The 19,796-nt window shown below is 56.3% G+C and overlaps 1 protein-coding gene across 2 annotated transcripts; it reads left to right on the top strand.

Moving 5' to 3' along the window:
• The first annotated feature begins 1,739 nt into the window (after positions 1 to 1,739).
• Positions 1,740 to 19,583, top strand: SFXN1 (sideroflexin 1). Of its 2 annotated transcripts, none has more exons than XM_054718215.1 (11): positions 1,740 to 1,856; positions 9,350 to 9,522; positions 11,440 to 11,610; positions 12,261 to 12,359; positions 13,409 to 13,484; positions 14,265 to 14,350; positions 15,221 to 15,348; positions 16,537 to 16,586; positions 18,073 to 18,122; positions 18,516 to 18,563; positions 19,419 to 19,583. In XM_054718215.1, exons 2-11 carry the CDS (start codon positions 9,359 to 9,361, stop codon positions 19,513 to 19,515), a joined length of 969 nt encoding a protein of 322 aa, XP_054574190.1. In that variant the 5' UTR covers positions 1,740 to 1,856; positions 9,350 to 9,358; the 3' UTR covers positions 19,516 to 19,583. The 2 variants fall into 2 exon arrangements, with proteins under 2 accessions (XP_054574190.1, XP_054574191.1); XM_054718216.1 differs by lacking the exon at positions 19,419 to 19,583 and adding an exon at positions 17,241 to 17,308.
• The last annotated feature ends 213 nt before the right edge of the window (positions 19,584 to 19,796 follow it).

Raw genomic sequence — 19,796 nt, forward strand, 5'->3', positions numbered from 1 at the left:
CGCTTTCTGCAGGCAAAGCTAGTCAATCCCTCCTCCCTCCTCTCTCATAGCAGTTAGCTGTACAGCCCACCTTACACTGCTGCAATTTTCATATTGAATTGTAACCATTGATTGTAACTACCTGTCCACATGTCTATCACCTCACCAATAAGCTCTTTCAGATTGGAACTTTTTAAAAAAAAAATCATCTTTTTGAGCCCAATGCTTGGCATAGAGTATGATAAAGAACAGGAACTGGCTAAACAGTCACCGGAATTCTGAGGAGTGTCACCCAAAAATATCCGAAACCATACTGAGTGCCCGAATTGTCAGCCAGGTTGGACATCTTGTGTAACGGGGCCACTGGGTTTTCTTTGTGAATTTCATATACTCATGTTTTTATATGTTTTTCTGTTGGGTTGTTTCTCTTTCTTCTTACTATTTTGTGAATGCTTCTCTATTTCTGGAGACCTATTCTTTGCCAGATCCCTGGGTTGAAGTATTTCCTCCGACTCTGTGAACTCTTTCACTTCTATTCTGGTGTCGTGATGGGTGTGAATTTTTTAGTTTTAATGAGGCTTCTCGATCGTTCCTTTATATATTGTACTTTTTGTGTTTAAATTAAGAATGCCTCCTTGTCTTGGGGTCTTAAGATACCCTCTGAAATGTCTGCTAAAAATCTGTGAGATGTGTGTTACATATTTGGGCCTTTAATCAGCCTGGAGTTGAATGCATCCACAGGGACACATTCCCACAGATGGCATAAGGTAGAGAGGCTCCGGTGTCGTCTAATGACGGTGTAACCTTCGCCCGCCTGGCATGCCGCGCCAGCAGGTTTCTGTGAGGCCGGTCCACGCCTGGCGGCTCTGGTGCCCTCAGCTAGAGGCTGGTCCCTGCACAAACACACCGCCTCTCTATTTATGGGGTGAGTCACTCTACTTTGCTCTTTTCCTGAATAATTGTTTGGGCTATTTCGGGCTCTTTATTTTTCCATGTGCATTTTCCCAGCCACTTTGTCAAGTTACACACACTAGAAGACGTCAGGATTTTGCTTGGAGTTGCACTGCACGTACAGGTTAATTGGGGGGGAAATTTACGACTTTGAAAATGAAATCTGACCATCCACGAACATGATGTAATTCACCATTTATTAGATTTCACCTGCCTCCGAAAAAGACCCAGAACCCAGTACTTCTTGCCACCTCCCGTTACCGACCCGGTCCAAGCCACACCACGGTCTGTCCCCTGGTCCCCGCGGCCCCTCCCTCCGGCCTCTGTCTGCCTCCACATCCCCGCCCCTGCCGCCTGCTCCACGCAGCAGCTGGAGGGAGTCTTTCTAGGGCAGAAGGCAGGTCATGGCGCGTGTGCCACCCAAAACCGCCTTGGAGCGCCGGTGACGCCAACTCCACCTCTGGGGAAACGCTGGTTTGAATGAATACATGCGCGGGTGGGGGACTGTATGGATGCTGACCCTACGCAAGGCCCTGGGAATACAGACAGTTAAGCAGTGGTAGGAGAGGGGTCCTCCCTGGGGAAGCCAGAGTAGGAAACGTGGCGTTAGCCTGAGCGGAGCCCCACCCCGCCGAGAGGAGGAACTCGGGAGGTGGTGATGGACACAGGGAGCCCCGCAGGGGCCAGAAGCCAGAAGCTAAAACGCGGGCGCGGTGGGCGGGGCGACACCGTGACTCAGGGGGCGGGGCCCGCGGGGCGGGGCGGGGCTCCCGGCGCAGGCGCACGCGCCCCGCCTGGCCTGGGGTCCCTGCGCGCGGGAGCCGCGGCGCACTCGGCGGTGGTGGCGGGAGAAGCGCTTCCGGTGGTGACGGAGGCGCCACCTAACAGGCCCTGCAAGCGGCGCCGGCGGCGGCCCGCGGGGAGCGGTGAGTCTCGGGGGGCGGCGCGGCCGCGATGGGTGGGGAAAGCGCAGGGAGCCGGCGGCGAGGCGCGGGTTCGGGCGGGGATGCCGCGGTGCAGCCCGCGCGCCGACCCCGGGGACCCCCCGGCGCAGGGATAGGAGACCCCTAACCATGCCGGACTGCCGGGGCCGGGGGTCCTTGCACCGGGGACTCCTGCCCTCTGCTGCGGACAGCTCCCCGCTCCGGCAGCCTAGCTCCCTGGGCTCCCCAGAGGGAAGGGGGTCCTCCGAGCGCGCGCGCCCCCCGCCACGCTGTCCTGCGGCCGCGACGACTCGCGGTGGGGAGGCCATCCAAGATGGCTGCTGTGGGGCCGGCCACGCGCGCGCGGTCGCTAGGTAACCAGGTGGCACCGACCCCGCGCCCCTCATGCTCCTCTTGCTCCTCGTTCTTGGCTTCTGCTGGAGCAGAGCGGGGCTCGGGGGTCAGAGGTGACCCTGGCGCCTGCCCTGGCACTCCCAGTCCAGCTGGGAAGTTCCGGCCTTGCATTTCTGTGCTCCTCGGATCTGTCCCATCTGTCCCAGGCCTCGGACCCCTCAGGACGGCAATAACCCCATTATCTGCTGTGTGTGTAGGGGATTCAGGTCCCCTCCCTTCCCATTCTTCCGGCACTGTGAGGTGCCCGGGCTGCCTTCCTAAGCAGATGAGAAAGCTGGGTCCAGAGAGGGTGAGCCATCTGCCCAAGGTCGCGCAGCTGGCCATCAGCAGAGCAGGCCCTCTGAGTGGCAGTTCCGTGTGGCTTCCCCCCAGAGGCTTCCCCGCTGAGTTGTCTGACATCTCCGCCCTCTGCACACGGCCTTTGTGAGCTGCACCGCGTGTTTCCGTGAATTGTCAGCATCGCAATGAAGTGCTCACCTGCTTGCTTTTCTCTCCTTGTGGTCGGGCCTGGGCCTGCCTTCTCACCTCGCCATCCTCTGGCCCGGCAGAGCCCGGCACCACAGGCACCTCCAGGAGTGTCTGTCAGGCACCCGAGTGAGATGCCCTCACCGTGACTTCCCTCCCTGGGCCGCTGCCTCGAGCCCAGGGCGTCTTGTGGGTCATTTTCCCAGAAGACCCGCCTTCTCTCTGCGGCCTCTCCTACAGACTCGGACTTGGGTGCCCCTAGATCTCCTCTTCCTGTGTCCATCCCGTGCCCAGGGCTTCCTCGTGTCCCGGGCACCGGAATGGGCGAAAGGAGGCGTGCAGGCAAATGGGGCTCTGCAGCCGTTACGGTGCTGGGCTCAGACGTGGGGTGTAAGATGGATGAGGTGAGAGGGGACCCCGGGAGGGTGGGTGGAGGTCCACCAAGAAGTGCGGGGACCTCAGGCAGGCCCTCTCCGCTCAGGCCTGCAGGCGTCTGGCTTGCAAAAATGATGGTGTTTGGAGAGAAGGACCGGGCAGCTCCCACCCAGCCCCAAGATGCAGTCGCTCTAAGGGTGCGCTCGAGGGCTGGGGCGGGGGAAGGGGGGGCGGTGCGCAGGCTTTGAGGCCCATGGACTTCAGGAAAGGGAGGGCGCTGTGGTTCTGGGGTCCGAGAGGAACCTGCAGAGCAGGGGGGCTGCAGTCCAGCAGCGGGAGAATATTTAGGATGCTCCTCACGTTCTGGGCAAGTTTCCTGGTCCCAGGTGGATGGGAATAGGAAGGGCCGACCGGGAGGGAGCATCCCTTCCGCATCCTCACTTCCTGCGAAGAAAGTGGAAAGGACAACCCGGGCAGAGAGACTCCGAGGGGTGCGGCCGCTCTGCTCTCGGGCGCCAGGGAGTGCATGTGCCCCCACATCCCACTCAGGCAGTGCTTAGATGCACTTAGTTGGAGTACAATCCAGGGTAGAACCTTTCACTTGAGGTTAAAGGTGAAAAAAGTCAGTAGCAGTAAGTCATTAAAGAAAAATGCTGCCCGGCTGGCACGGCTCAGTGGTTGAGCGTCGACCTATGAACCAGGAGGTCACGGTTCCATTCCTGGTCAGGGCACATGACGGGGTTGCGGTCTCAATCCCCAGTGGGGGGCGTGCAGGAGGCAACCAATCAATGATTCTCTGTCCTCATTGATGTTTCTCTCTCTCTCCTTCTCCTTACTCTGAAATCAAGAAAAATATGTATTTTGTAAAAATTGACTGTGCAAGTTAGCCTAGAATGTGAAAAATTAAATTAGAATACCTAACAAATCGACATCTAACCATAAGAAGTTCAGAGTTATTCAGTTTCTGGTTAACTACGATTAATTTGTGAAATCTATTCATAGACAGGTTATATAACCTGTGAGTTGATTCTTCAAAGTGGGTAAAATAGTCAATGGAACATGTCCTAAATGTTACAGATTGGTGGTATTTTATCATTCTCACAGGCTGATGCCACCGTCTCGGTAGAAACCAATAGAGTTGTTTAGTTTTGTTTTTAATGAGTAAGAACGTCACCCAGCCTAAGATATTGATGAAGAAACCCAAACCCCAAACTGATCTTGAGGACTGGAATGTGGACAGGATCGTGTTGTTACCTGGGTGTTTTAACGTTAACAGAAGAGTGGGGTCCACATGGGGGCGGGGAGGGGGAAGTGGGGGAGACAGGCAGAGGCGGTACCCCCATGCCCTCCTGATTGGAGACAGGACCCACCTCCCACAGCCCTCCCCTGGACGGGAGGAGAGGGGGCGGCAGACGGCCCTGGGAGAGCCATGCCCTTTGCGGGAATGTGATTGCTCGCCCAGGTTCAGCCTTCCAGTCCATCGTCTGGCCCCCTGCGTGGCCGCGCCCATAGGAAGGAATGTGGGGTGACCAGCTCGAAGCCAAACGCCAGGTCTGCTGCTCAGCTCCCGAGTGTGAGGCTGCTTGGGCCCCGAGGGTCAGAGTGTGAGCAGAGTCCGACCGAACTGCACCGCCAGGCTGGCGTCTGGGCTGTGGACCTGGCTTCTCTGAGGAGCTGCAGTTCCTTAACGGGCTGGAGCAGGACTTAGCCATCTAATAACGCGTGGCCGGCCCCGTGCCGGGCACGTGAGGGCACGCGTGGTGCCCCCGCAGTGCCCTGGCCGTGTCCCTCCCCTGGCTGGCCCTATCAGGAAGCCAGGGCGCAGGCTCTGTCTGAGCTCTTTCAGACCGCAGCTGTTTCACCCCATTTCCAGGTTCATGCCTTCGTCGTCGTCGTTAATCTTTAGCCAGGGTTAAAGGTCCTTGTTACTCGGTCCTGGTAAGGCACATTCCCTGCCACCTTACTTCCTGTGGAATCGCGGGAGATTACTTTCCGACAGTGAAGCCGCTGCCTGGCAGGAGCTAAAAGTTTGAAAGGAAGTTTCTCTTGGGGAAAAGCTCTTTTCCGTGGACATTTCTGGTCATCGTTTCGGCTCACTCAGGCAGCAAAGCTCCATCCCACTCCCCTCACCCCTACCCCCACCCCAGCCACGGCCTTTATGGCTGGACTTCAGCCACTGGGACAGCAGCCTCCTGGCCTGGACCTGGCCCGTTGGGGACAACCCCCCCTTTGTGGCAGTTCACAGGGGATCCAGGGCCATAAAGCCTCTTGTACACTTCAGCTTGCCACTCCTACCCACCGTGTGAGCGACTGATCCCCATCCTACAGATGGGAAGACTGAGACTCGGCGGTGTGAAGCGTCTCTCCGGTGACGTGGCTAGACAGGGAGGGGCAGGATCAGGACCACATCCAGGCTGCCGTGGTCGGAGTCCAGTTCTGATCCCACGGGTGGTCAGGGAAGGCACCCAGGGCTGCGGGCCACAGGGCGGGGCCTCCACAGGACCCAGCCGGAAAGCGCGGGCCCAGCAGCCGGCGGGAGGGGCCGTGGAGTCCCCTGAATATGTTTATTGCCCCCCAGAGGGTAAGACTCTCCCCGTACCGGGTAGGGCACGTGGTCATTACTTATTTATCATTTTTATATTCTTTCAAACATAGCGTTTCCCAAACATAACTGATCGTTGTGTGCGCCTGGTATACTTCTTCCAAGCCAGGTTCCCGGGCCCCCAGCTCTGTGGAGCCGGGATTTCCGGGGAGATCGCTTTTGGTCACGGCCACCTCTCCAGGGCGCAGGGATTCGGGGGCCGGCAGCTGAGGGTCACACCTGGGCACCTCTCCAGGGCGCAGGGATTCGGGGGCCGGCAGCTGAGGGTCACACCTGGGCACCAACACGTACTTGGGCAAGTTCGCGAACCGCCCTGGTAGCCGAACGTCATGCGGGTTAGATGAGATGACATAAGGCAAGCTCTTAGAATACGTGGTTATGAGGTGTTAGTGGATGTTATTAGGCAACATCCTGACTGCGGATAAGGCTCAGGAACCCGGAGTGTGGGGTAACGCCTGCAAGGCCGCAGGGGCCAGCTGGCAGAGTGGGTGGAGCTGGAATCTGAACTCAGGCCTGCTGCCCCCGGGCACACCCCTCCCCCCATCACCCGCCCGCCCACGGGTTCCAAGTTACAGGACGGACTGGGAGGTGGACTGAGAGGTGCCGCTTGGAGCCAGGAACTCAAGTTCAGCGAACCAGCTGGTTCAGGACGCTTAGAAACTAAACCGGTCACGGATGACTAACGTGCTGCCCGAGGGCCGAGTGTCCTGGGAGGCGGTCCCTGCCCTCCACGGCGGTGATGACTGTCACCTCAGCCTGTCCGGAAGGCACCGTGCTCCCAGGATGGTCCGTGCAGACGGGGTGTGACTTTAGACTCACACAGAGACTGAAAGCGGGAGGGTCGGCTCTCCCTCTCGCTTGAACCCTTAGGGCAACGTGTCAAACTCAAAGGCGAACACGGGCCGAATAAACGAGGTTGGCGTGTACGTGGGCCACAAAAAAACAAGCGCTTCCATTTTCATAGAAACGTAGGTTTGTTCCGATAGAGACGTGCTGAACACAAAGGGCTGGAATAAATGAGTCATCGTTAGCATAAAATAATAGAACATTTTAATAAAAATTATGCCGAAACCGGTTTGGCTCAGTGGATAGAGCGTCGGCCTGCGGACTCAAGGGTCCCGGGTTCGATTCCGGTCAAGGCATGTACCTTGGTTGCGGGCACATCCCCAGTGGGGGGTGTGCAGGAGGCAGCTGATCGATGTTTCTCTCTCATCGATGTTTCTGGCTCTCTGTCCCTCTCTCTTCCTCTCTGTAAAAAATCAATAAAATATATTTTTTAAAAAAATTAATACTCTTCTTGAACATTCACTTACCAGACACTGAATAACTGTACAAATTAATAAGCATAACGCAAATAAACCTATTTTTCTTGTTCTCCGAAAGCGAAATATTCCCTGTTGCGCACACCAAACAAGTCAGTACAGGACTAATGACGTGGCCATCGGCTGCTAAAATGTTCGCTGCTGGTATTGGTGGAGAGAAATGGTGCGCCTGCGCGTAAGGGAAATGAATGCGATACGATTATAGTCATCAGTCATTAGCGAACGCAGTAGTTCATTAATAATTATGTATAACAGGATACTGTAAAAATTAAGTCATGAAATCTTCATTAAAACGTTGCTTACACACGGTTACACTGGCTGGGCCGCATGGGGCCCGTGGGCCGCGAGTCTGACGTGCTTGACTGAGAGGCCCTGTAGGCTCACTGCCCGAATCCCACTCCTGTGTCTCAGGGGCGGGCGGGCCCCAGGGGAGCGAGACGGGCGGACGGAGTGGCCAGGAGGGGGCAGTCAGAGCACCACGTTCATCCGTGAAGGCCCCACCCTTTATGGGCGCTGTCCCCCGTGCCCACAGCAGTCACAGCACTAACAGCGGAGACCACGATCCCAGGCCCCCATCACAGACGGAATGAGGGCGAGGGGGACAGTTACCAAACTGACGCGGAGACTGGGGAGCAAATGCTCCTGGGAGAGTGGGCCCCCCTCAACCTGCCCCACGAGGGCTGCCGCTAACCGACAATTTAAAAAAAAAACAACGCCGAGGCACGGGGAGGAGGGACGCCTGTACTTCCCATCGAGGAGCCCCCTTCCTCCAGCCACTGCTCTCCGAGTCTGTTCTGGGGCCTCACAGCCTCTCCGCTCCTCCGCACCCCGCTCCCTCACTTCTGCAGAGGGTGAACTCTGACCCTGCTGCAGACCAGAAAGCTGCCCACGGGGTGTGTAAAGCAGAACTGTTGACACCTGCAGGTCCTCGTCGCTGGTGACTGGCCAGTGGGCTCCCCTCGCGGGGGGAGGGCCCTCGCTTAGCCCACCTGTGCTGTGGGGCCGCCATCCCGCCTCTTTCACGGCTGCTCTGCATTCCCGAAGCTGATTCCTCTCCCTGCAGAGCCCCGGGTAAATGTGGCAGAGAGAATGCCCCCCGCCCCCCGACTGATGTCCCCGATTCTCCCGCCGGTGTCTCTGACCTGCGCCGGGTGTTGTCACAAAGTGAGCGAGCTCATCCTGGAGCACGCTCTTCGGTGCCCCGTGCCGCCCAGCCCGTGAGGGTGGCACGGTCCCTTACCCTCGCCACGCCCGCTGCCCGCCGCCTCGTCACGAATGCGGAACAGAATGACTCCCCACGGACCCCGGGAAGTTCCTCGCTGAGAAGCACCTGTTGCAGAACGGTGGGGAGGAAGCCGCAGGCCCCAAATGGAGTCACTTGGGCTAAGCCCACGACACCAAACCAGAACTTAACGCCTGACCCAGTTGCCGGCTGGACCTTCCCCAGGGATGGAATCCTAACTGGTCCGTCTGGAATTTTCTGGTCAGCGCCTATGAGGTCACGAGGTCATCTGCCCCATCGCTCCCTTTCCGGCTCCCAGGGAAGATGAGTTCACCCTTCCTTTCCTGTCCCCTCCCCCTGCTGCCCATAAGGCCTCCCACTTTGCACGGCTCCCCGGGATCCTCTCTGCTTGTGAGGGTGCTGCCTGCTCCTGAGCCGTTCAATACGCCACCTAGGTCTTCGTCTGCTCAGGTCAGTTGTCATTTAACAACCGTCTCCGTTCACTGTCATGAAATACCGTCAGGACCTCCAGGTGCTTCAGGTCACCTCTCTCATTTCAGCCTTCGTGGGGGAGGGGGAGCCCGCAGGTCGCCCGCAAGGCCTGGGATGCTGGGCTCCTTCCCAGTGAACAGCCTGCAGGGACACGACATCAATCCCCTCCCACCGCCCCAAGACCTCCCTCCTTCCCCCCAGGACGACCCAGTCCCTCCGACTGGTAGAAACAACAAAGGCAGCTCGGACGCAGCAGTACTGATGCTGATTGCTTGTCTCAGAAGAAGGGTTTCAAGCATGAGGCCATGTTACCATTGGTTTTCTTTTTAACTTTTCTATTTCCAGTTTCTCTGGAGTATTTCGAGGTTCCCCAAAATAAGGCATGGTGAAACGCCACGGACTTAAAAAAAGGCACATGTGGAAGTTACGGAATTGGGCTGGGATTCGCGGACAGAGTTAGCTGTGGGTTTGGGCTATCCCCGCTGGAAGCAGCAGGGTATGGGGAGGTAGGAACACACGTCTTCACTTGAGCAGTGAGACGGCAGTTTCTGAAGTGCCTGGGCCTGGTCAGGCTTCACGGGACTCGTCTCTTTGACCCTCCCAGCCCGCGACCATGTCCGGAGAACTCCCACCAAACATCAACATCAGAGAGCCTCGATGGGACCAGAGCACTTTCGTGGGACGAGCCAATCATTTCTTCACGGTGACGGATCCCAGGAATCTCCTGCTAACGGACGAGCAGCTGGAGGACGCCCGGAAAACCGTGCAAGATTACAGGTAGCACCCGATACGCTTTGGGCCGAAGATGCTCATAGTTCATCATGTTAGCCTAGTGCCGTTAAACCTTCACTTAGCAACTTCACGTGCGTGCGTGTGTGTGTGTGTGTGTGTGTGTGTGTGTGTGTGTGTGTGTGTGTTTGCAATGGAATCCTTTTTATTAAAAAAAAAAAAATAGAACTAGGAAGACGTGTTTTATTCCCCATCGCTGATCCTTAACACATACGTCCAGGAGTCACAGTACCTCAAAGTAAGACAGCCCTCCCCCCGACTCCTCGGTACCCGTCTGTGAAGTCCCCTTTTCACAGCGCCCGCCCTTCTCTCCACACACCCAGTGTGAGAGAAAGTGCGGTGAACGTCTGTGTAACCTTCAGTGGGTCAGGCCTTCTAGGCAGAAGCTTCATTTGTTCCCACCGGACTACAGAAAAATAACAGCAGATAACACGGGATGGGATTAGCCAGCATCTCCAAAGCAGGGGCGGGGATGTCTGGCCCGGGGGCCGGGTAAAGTCAGGCCCTGCCAAGGCATGAGGGGCGAGGTAATCAAATGTTTGACCAAATACTGCAGGCTTGTTTTTAAGTTGATAATCACGGACGGCCCGAGGATGATGTTTAAATACCAAATGGCCCTTGGCAGAGAGAAGGCTCCCCGCCCCTCGGTAAGGTATGCATACAAGCTACCTAAGCCCTGCGGACCTGACGCTGATGATAAAGGAGAGGGAGAGAAGACATTGCACGTTCTAATCTTTTACCTTGCGTTTATCTCGGCAAATGCACTCATTTCTTCCACAGTCATTCGTACACAATCTTGGAAGCGGGGATAGACTTACTTATGAGGATATTTACTTCCTGGTCCTTTACGAACGGGAAAGAGGAGGAGCAGTGACGTTGTCACCATAGGCGGCTGGTGTGATACCCTATTTCACAGCCCGTTTAAAAGGGTGATGGACTGGTTCCTGAGGCTGACGGAACGGAACCACCAACCGAGTGGCTTGGAACCACAGGAACACGCCCTCTCCCTGCCCAGAGACCAGGCGTCTGAAACCGAGGGGCGGGCAGGCCTGCCTTCTCCCTCGAGCTCTCGGTGGCTCTGGGTGCTCCCTGGCTGGTGGCCACGTCGCGAGACCTCCACCTCTATCAGCCGCGGCCTTGTCTGTGCCGCTGCTCGTGGCTGCCCTGTGCGGCCCCTCCTCTTAACGAGTGACGCCTGCAAGCACCCCGTTCGCAAATGAATTCACATCCTGGGGTTCCGGGGAGGAGTCAACCCAGGATGGGTGGTCTAGAAGGATATCTAAAGATGCAGAGAAACACTTACTAATATTACTGATAAAGAAGGTGGCTATAGAGCAGCAGGTCTGGCGTGGCGCCTTTAAATAAACACACACATGGAGACCGCAGGAGGGATGAGCAGTGTTCACTAAACCCTCACCGGGGTGCTGGGCGTTCTGTATTTCCTAAATGGCTAGCAATGCCTGTGTGTTTCTTTGATAAGGAGAAAAAAAAGAACGAACCCGTCTAATCTAGGTTTTCAAACTATAGTATGAAAATGAACTGATACTCTTGACTGCCACAGCTTTTGCCCAGTCGGCTAAAAAATATTTTAGAGTTTTCAAAGTTCAAAATACGTGTTTAAATATGTCATTTAAAACAAAGAATATTTCAAAGTTGACCACTTCCCTATGATATTAGGCATGTTTTGGTTTTTCCAAACGATAGATAATTGAGACGTGTGGGTGTGAGCTGCTCCGGTGAAGTGTTACTGTCCTTGGTGTTGGTGAAGTTTCTGAGTCTGTGAGGGTTCGGCGCTCGGTCCAGGGGGAGGTGTCACCCTGAGAGCCTCCCAGCCGCCTGTGCCGAGACGCGGAGGTGGAGGCGTTTGGAATGAGCCGTGTCGTGTTGTTTGTTGTTGTTTCCCAGACAAGGAGTTGTCCCTCCCGGGCTCACGGAAAATGAACTGTGGAGAGCGAAGTACATCTACGACTCGGCTTTTCACCCCGACACCGGAGAGAAGATGGTCTTGATAGGACGGATGTCGGCGCAGGTTCCCATGAACATGACCATCACGGGCTGTATGATGACGTTTTACAGGTCCGTTACGGCCCGGGGACAGCCGTTCCCTTCCTCTGACAGCAGCTCCGAGTGGGCTGTGTGTGTAAATGACGTTATTAAAGTAAACGACTTCCTGCCGAGTCCCCTTCTGCACAGATGCAGCCATGGCTCCGTGGTGCCTTTTCCTCTGCTCAGAGGAGCTGAGCTTTCCCCCTAAAGCTTAGACCGGCAGCACAGTGAGGGGGAGGAAGAAAGTAAAAGAGTGTCTGTGCAGGTTCTCTTTCCTCCATTCCTACGTCGGTGCAGGTGCAGGTGCAGGTGCAGGTGCAGGTGCAGGTGCAGGCAGACGGTGAGGGCGCATGTGCAGGTGGGAGGGGTCAGGACCACGTAGCCTACAAATGGCTTCTTCTTCTCCCAAGAGAAGGGCCGACAGTGACTGAGCGCCCGCTCTGTGCCAGGCTCTCCACACATGTGAGAGGAAGTGTGAGTTAGCGCCGTCTTTGCCACGACCCCCTGACCTCAGTGTCACCGTCTCTAACGACTGAGGAAACTGCGAGGAGGGTCGATCGAGTCTGCCCAGCCGCCAGGTCCTAGGCCCTGCGTCCTCCCGTCACGGGGGTTGGAATTTTCTGTCCCACAAACGGCGAGGCCGCGGCGGTGCTGGCGGAGTGACGCTCGCTCTGTTTCAGGACCACGCCGGCGGTGCTGTTCTGGCAGTGGGTCAACCAGTCCTTCAACGCCGTGGTCAACTACACCAACAGGAGCGGAGACGCCCCCCTCACGGTCAAGTAAGGCCCCGTGCACCCCGCTGCCCTCCCCATGTTCCTCTGACGGGCGGTGACGCTCTCCTGATGAAGGAGTCCATTATGGAATCCATTCTCATCAGTGGCCCTTTCCCTCCCATTCTGTCAAGATACTTGTTCATCCGGCCTGATTCTCAGACATTATCGTGCCATTGGCGGCGCCGTAGGGAGATAGGTCCCCCCGCCCTCAGGCTCTATCCCCAGAACACACGGCAGCTCAGGCTGGCCTGGCGTGAACCACACGCTGCACCCCGTCTGCCTGTGCGTGTGGACAGACTGCCGGCCCCCCTGTGTGACCGATCTCTGCAGAGGTCAAGGGGCTGTTACACCTGATGTGTCTCATAAATCGGTCATCGATGGAGCCAGAGAGAAAGTGAATGGGGTTTAAGTTGTGCCTCCCTGAGGAAAGTTCTAGACAGGCCAGAGTGACAGCCAAGCAGAACTTGTAGCACGGCTTGTCCCACACGCCAGTGTGTTGTTTTATCGCTCTAAATTGCTTTGACAGTCTGTGTTCTTCTACTGTCGTCATGGGTAACCAGCAGTGACGTCACAGCGCCTCGCATCCAATCCGTGAGCTAAAACGTATTTCTAAACAGGACAGAATTGCTTGGGCTTAACTGTATTTCAGAGATGAGACGTTTTGAAATTTTATACCGTAAGATACCATTTTAGGAAGAACAGCATTGCACGTTTCAGTGTGTATATTAATATTGGGAAAAGTTATTTTAGTTTAGTTTCGTGGCTGTGCCACAGACATGTAGGCCACTGCATGGTCCCACACTTGCCGTGTCCTGCGCACTCACGGGCCCCTTCCTTCCGCCCCTTCTCCATGTGCCCGTGTCCGGGGTTGTGTCGGGTCCCACGTGCGGAGCCCCGTTTGTGGGTCTGGGCCCCTCCCCCTGCAGGTTGGTGCCGACGCTGTTTTACGGGCTCTCCACTCTGACCGTGCCCGTCCACATTCCCCGCCATTTCCTTCAGCAAAGGACCGGGTTCCTGACGGTCACCGTTACGTGCGCTGTTCTCTCTCTCCTCAGTGAGCTGGGGACGGCGTACGTGTCTGCGACCACTGGCGCCGTGGCGACCGCTCTAGGACTCAACGCGTTGGCCAAGGTGCGCGGGTCCTGATTCCGTGGGAAAGCTTCGTCATTGCTTCTCACCGGCCGGGCTCCCGGCACTCTGTTGTTTCTCAAAATAGTTCAAGTCCTTTCACTTCCTTATTATGGTCATTCTCTTCGACTGCATGTTTTGTGTGTGTGTGTGTGTGTGTGTGTGTGTGTGTTTTAAAGATATTTTTATTGATTTCAGGGAGAAAGGGAGAGGGAGAGAGAGATAGGAACATCAGTGATGAGAGAGCATCATTGACCGGCTGCCTCCTGCACACCCCCTACTGGGGATCAAGCCTGCAACCCAGGCATGTGTCTTTGACCAGAATCAAACCCGGGACCCTTCAGTCCAAAGGCCGACGCTCTGTCCACTGAGCCACGCCAGCGTGGGTGCGACTGCATGTTTTAGTTACATCTTCCTAGGGAAGGCCTGTCACCCACAGCCAGAACCCTGGTCTGTGCCTGGCACAGTGCTGAGTTAACCTGCTCACCCACCAGCGGCTGTGCGGGCCGCGGGCCCAGGCCACACCTTTGAAGAGGGGGCGAGCCAACACCTGACCCCAAGAGTGTGGGACTCAGTGCCCTCCACACTAAGCTGCCAAAATGTCTCAGAAGCGCCATACGCCCAGCCAGAAACATGAAAATGCCGCTGGGAAACAGGTCGGGAACGTACTCCCGGCCCGAGTCTCTATCACAGGACTCTGCGTTTCAGTAGTTTTCCGGAAGCACAAGTATTGCCACCCAGGAGTCCAGGAAAAGTGAGATCTGCTTTTGGATTTCTCTGCAGCACGTGTCACCGCTCATAGGACGCTTCGTGCCCTTTGCCGCCGTAGCCGCTGCGAATTGCATCAATATCCCACTGATGCGGCAAAGGTTAGTCCTGGGCATTTCTAGAAATGGATTGTGCTTGCAGCAGGAATAAGATTCTCATAAGAATTCACTTCGTTGAAACTTTTAAAAACTATTTCAACATTTACAGATAAAATCGTATGAGATAAAATAGTGTGGAGTCGGAAGTGAGGATAGGTCCACTAATGAACAGGCTTAGCCGCTGAGCTGCTCATTCCTGGGACAGGCTCAGTGCAGGAGGTTAGGATACGCTTCCTGCTTCTGTATCACAGAGTCTAACAGCATATCTCGGGGCAAAGAAGGTCTACACACAGGAAGTTTGTTCTCAAACAGGTCCTCCTTTTCCCCCAGAACTTTCTTTTGGAGTTTAAAATCATATTAATCTTTATCTTTGGAAGGTTTTTTTGTACAATTTAGAGAAGAAAGAAGAAGAAACACTTTGGAATGGATAATGAGGAACAGGGTTACGGCAGGAGCTCTAAGCGTAGCTTTTGGAACTGTCGCCTTGTTACTGACTAGTTACAAATACCCCTTAGCGCCATCTGCTGGTGACTCCTGGGTCCCTCAGCACAGCCCCATGTCAGGTCTACCTCTCATTTGGAAAGTCGCTCAAATTTGCACATCAGCGTAAAAATCACCCTTACTCTTAAGCTAGCATAGTCACCCTGTGAGGCGTATTTTCATTAAAATTGCTACTCCTTTTTTTTATTACAAAGTGACTGTTATTTTACTTTTGTGCCTGTTGCACGAGGATTAAACTTGTTCACAGGATGTAAAAAGAGACTTGTTTGTACCCAAATGACTCGGGTGGGTGATGGGGTCAGGTGGGGACTTGACCTTTCAGCAGTGTCGTGAAGGCACTGTGAACACCCTGGCATGCGTTTTGCTCTGCAGGGAACTCAAAGTCGGCATCCCCGTCACAGACGAGAACGGGACCCGCTTGGGTGAGTCGGCACAGGCTGCGCAGCAAGCCATCGCACAAGTGGTCGTCTCCAGGATTCTCATGGCGGCGCCCGGCATGGGTTAGTGTGACTGTCATCCACCTATTCATCCACCCCACCCATCCACCTGTCCATCCATCCATCCACCCATCCATCCACCCCACCCACCCACCCACCCACCCATCCACCCATCCATCCACCCATCCATCCACCCCACCCACCCACCCACCCACCCATCCATCCACCCATCCATCCACCCATCCACCCACCCATCCATCCACCCATCCATCCACCCACCCATCCATCCATCCACCCACCCATCCATCCATCCACCCACCCATCCATCCACCCATCCACCCACCCATCCATCCACCCATCCATCCATCCACCCACCCATCCATCCACCCATCCACCCATCCATCCACCCACCCATCCATCCATCCACCCACCCATCCATCCACCCATCTACCCATCCATCCACCCACCCACCCACCAACCCATCCATCCACCCATCCATCCATCCATCCATCCATCCATCCACCCACCCATCCACCCACCCACCCATCCACCCATCCATCCACCCATCCATCCATCCACCCACCCATTCATCCACCCACCCACCCATCCATCCATCGATCCATCCATCCACCCATCCATCCATCCACCCCACCCATCCACCTGTCCATCCATCCATCCACCCATCCATCCACCCCACCCACCCACCCACCCACCCATCCATCCATTCCACACACACAGACTGAACTAGTGTCTGTGCATCAGTGAACCAAACACATCACTCCCTGCGGTCGCTCCTCCACAGGTGAGAACACCAGAAGCTGCGGCTCAGGTGGGGTAACTGCCAGGGCCACCCACCAGGCGTGGGCCTGGCTCGAGGCGGAATGTTTATTCTCTGCTGCATACGGCTGCCCCGCCCCCACCACGGTGCCTTTGTTTTATTGGTACAGGAGGCAGACATTCCCGATGTTGGCGCTGTTCATATGTAAAGTTAAATGTCAAGTTCTCAAGATTATAGAGCTTTCTGGCTGGAAGAGAGCATTACATTATTTTTCAAAATTCCAGAAGATGGGAACAGTGGGTTCCCCCCCTCCCCCCAATCCTAAAGTATCTTAAAGAATTACTGCAGATAGCTTCGCCCTGCCGTGTGAAAAGGCTTAAAGGGACATATGCCTTTGGTCACATTGTTGGGGGGAAGTGAGAGCTGAAGATAGACGTGAGCTGAAGCGTTACGCGGGTCTCCTTTCCTTCCAGCCATCCCCCCGTTCATCATGAACACGCTGGAGAAGAAGGCCTTTCTGAAGGTGAGCCCCGCTCTGCTTGTCGTCCCAGTCCTTCCATTTCCGATCCAGCCCTCACACGCACAGACTATTCCTACCTAAACCCGGAGCCAAGAATTTGAAGGCCAGAGGCACTCAGGCACTTATGTAAATGAAAAGATGGTTCCAGAACATTCCATTTCTAGTCTCAGATATTTGAAAAAGCTCCCACGGATGAAAACTGCTGGGGCCGAGGCAGGAGCCACCGGGAAGGAGTGGGCTGCTGCCCCAGGCTCCGCGGGCCCACGTCCCTCCTTCCGGCATCTCACTCGGCACTTAGCTTGCCTTCCATCGCCACGTCTGTGACCAGCGCGGACGTCGCAGCGCTGGAAGGGCGAGGACAGGGTTTCGATCTCCTTCGGAAAGCCTCCGTCGGACGGGGGCCGGGGGCCCACCCTGCTCAGTCATCCCTGCTTCTCAGGGGGCCTCCAGGGCCTTCCGGGGTGGGGACCAGGGTCTGTGGGTTTCTCCTGGGGACGCTCCAAGGAACGAAGGGAACTGGAGAGTCACCCTGACACTGTCGCACGTCCCGTGTCACCGTGTGAGATGGCGAGATCCAGCGCTTCCTTCCCTGCTGTCCTTGCGGGTGGGGCTCTGGGATCTGTCTCCTCTTGACCGCCTCTCCCCCTTCCTCTCCAGCCCCCTCCTCCCTCCCTCACGTTCACCTGTGCGATGTCCTCTCACCGGAGGCGTCCTCGGGGACCAGGGTACGCCTTGCACGCGAGTTTGGGGGTCACGACCTCTAACCACTTGTGCCGCCTCTTAACTCCGTTGGCTGATGTCATGACAACCAGTTCCTAACTTGGTCGCAGCTCTTTCCGTGGCCTCAGTCACGGGACCATCTACTCATCACTCTCCATAGCGTGCGTTTTGATGCCACTTTTGAAAACTAAAAATCTAACAGCACTTACTCTCCAGAAGACTGACCAACTCACTCGTTTCCATTTACAAAGAAGCGACAGGCAGAATGTTTGCTGCCAGCCATCGCTTTAACCACACTGACAGCAGCGAAGGCCGAGGGGGGAGACGGGGGATGAGGGGTGCTTGGGGGGCTGCGGCTCCGTCCCGGGCCCCGGCCTGGGTGGTTTATACGTCACCACGGCCTTAGGAAGGGACAAGGACGCCGACGCTGGGAGGGCTGGGCTCTGCCTGCTCGCCCGCCCGCAGATGCAGCCGGCTGAGAGGGCAGCCCTGGGGCGAGCTGCCTGCCCCCAGCCGGGAGGTGGATGGTCATGAACAACGGCGCCTTTCAGATCAGATGTGCGGGGAGACGAGAAGCCGTGGTCGCACATGCGGTTACTGACAGGTGGGGGCACGGAGTCAGGACTAGCAGCGTGTTGCCGTGCTCCCCGGTTACCCCAGTCACAGTCCCCTGGGCCTTGTAGAAGTGGGGTTCCTCCCAGTCCCCAGGCAGAAGAAGGGTCTCTAAGCCCGTGTGAAAGGCTCCAAAGTAGTTTATTTCTCGTCACAGAGGTTCCCGTGGATGAGTGCGCCCATTCAGGTCGGGCTGGTTGGCTTCTGGTGAGTCCACTTCCTTCGAGATCATTCATTTCTCTTTAAAGGTCCGTGTGCAGCATGTGAAAAGGGAGGAGAGGGAGGCAATGGGGGACCCAGTTTAGAAAGTGAGGACCGCCCAGAACCCCTGGGACTTATGTCCCGACAATGAGCTGGAAGTCAACTGTCTTTAGGGAAACTTACAACATTTGGGACTGTTTGCATGATTCTTTTTAAACTCCCGTTATTGCTTTGATTTTTTAAAGATTATTTTGGCAGTCATTGGTGTAATAAAATGATACAAACAGAACATGGTTTTTGAGGCTCAAAAGAGAGAAAGGGGATTGTTAGAAAAGTAAACTAGGAATAACCTGAGAAGTCGACTATTTCCAAGTGCTCTGATTTGCCTTTTTTTTTCAGTTTGGTGTTTGCTACGCCTCTGTGCTGTGCCCTCTTTCCTCAGAAAAGGTATGTACTTGTTCTTCTGTGGGACGATCATGAGTCTTCATCCGACAAGCCAGACCCACCCTGAGTTACCAGTGTGTGCCTCACGTCGCAGGGGCTGTTGTTCCATTTCCCTGGTAGGAACGTTGAGGCTCACGCAGACGAAGGAAGCCAAGGTCACTAAAAGGAACAGCTGGAGGCAGAAATCAGACACGTATCTGCTTAATTTCAAAACCATCTCTGCCTGCTCCCACTCCGCCTGAAAATGCTCCTTTTGTGAGAGGTTAACTCTGGTGCGGATTTGCTTTTATGAGAATGTAAATGTGGCTCGTGCCATCCCGTCCGTGGGCACGTGCGTCCGTAATGCAGACACCTGGGCATTCCCCGGGAACAGCAACGACCCGCACTTAGCTCCGGGGTCGGCTTGTTTGCTTCCCTTCTTCCTGCTCACGTTCTGCCCTAAGAGCCTTCCCGTGCGCTTCTGCCCAGGCTGCTGCGGGTGTGAGCGCTGGACTGACGGGCAGCTCGGCTGCTCTAGATCCAGGTCTCCCGCAGCCTCCTGCCCTCGCGCCGGGCCCGGGGCCGCGGCTCTGCCGTGTGGATGGGGTGTGAGGGCTGCGCCTGCGGGGCCGGGTCCCGGCTCGGGGTTTGCACGCTCTGGGCTCGCGGAGGAGGCTCTGGGTGGGGCGCTGGGTTCCAGGCGACCTTTCTCCGGTGCCTCCACCGGACAGAACGCCACCACCCGCCCGCCCATCCTCCCTGTCCGTGACCCCGCCGTTCTTCAGCGGAGAAGCCACCCTGGTCACCCCTCCTCGGTGTGGAAGCCACGGCCCCACCTCGGCCCCTGTAACCACTGTCCTCCCTCCCTCCCTCCCCCAGCTCCATGCCCGTGACCAGCCTGGAGGCCGAGCTGCAAGCCGAGCTGCGAGAGAGCCACCCTGCGCTGCGCCGCGTGTACTTCAACAAGGGGCTGTGACGCGGGGGGCGCCCGCACAGCCCGCCCGGACCCGGTGCGCCGGCCAGGGAGCCCCGCCTGGCTCCCCCCGGCACAGCGCCTCTCGAAGACCCGCGTCAGCCTGTCGTGTCGGCTGCTCCGTCCAGCACGGCGCCGGGCCGGCCAGGCACCCGTGGCTCTCACATCTGAGTCACGGGATGATTAACGGAAATGGCCTCCCTGTCGCTTTTACGGTAGTTGTTTCCTCAAAGACAGCAGTCCAGCCCTCACCTCGGGTTTTCAGAAGCGCTGCTAGGCACAGA

The sequence above is a fragment of the Eptesicus fuscus genome, chromosome 6, assembly GCF_027574615.1.
Source record: "Eptesicus fuscus isolate TK198812 chromosome 6, DD_ASM_mEF_20220401, whole genome shotgun sequence".
Classification (NCBI taxonomy): domain Eukaryota; kingdom Metazoa; phylum Chordata; class Mammalia; order Chiroptera; family Vespertilionidae; genus Eptesicus; species Eptesicus fuscus.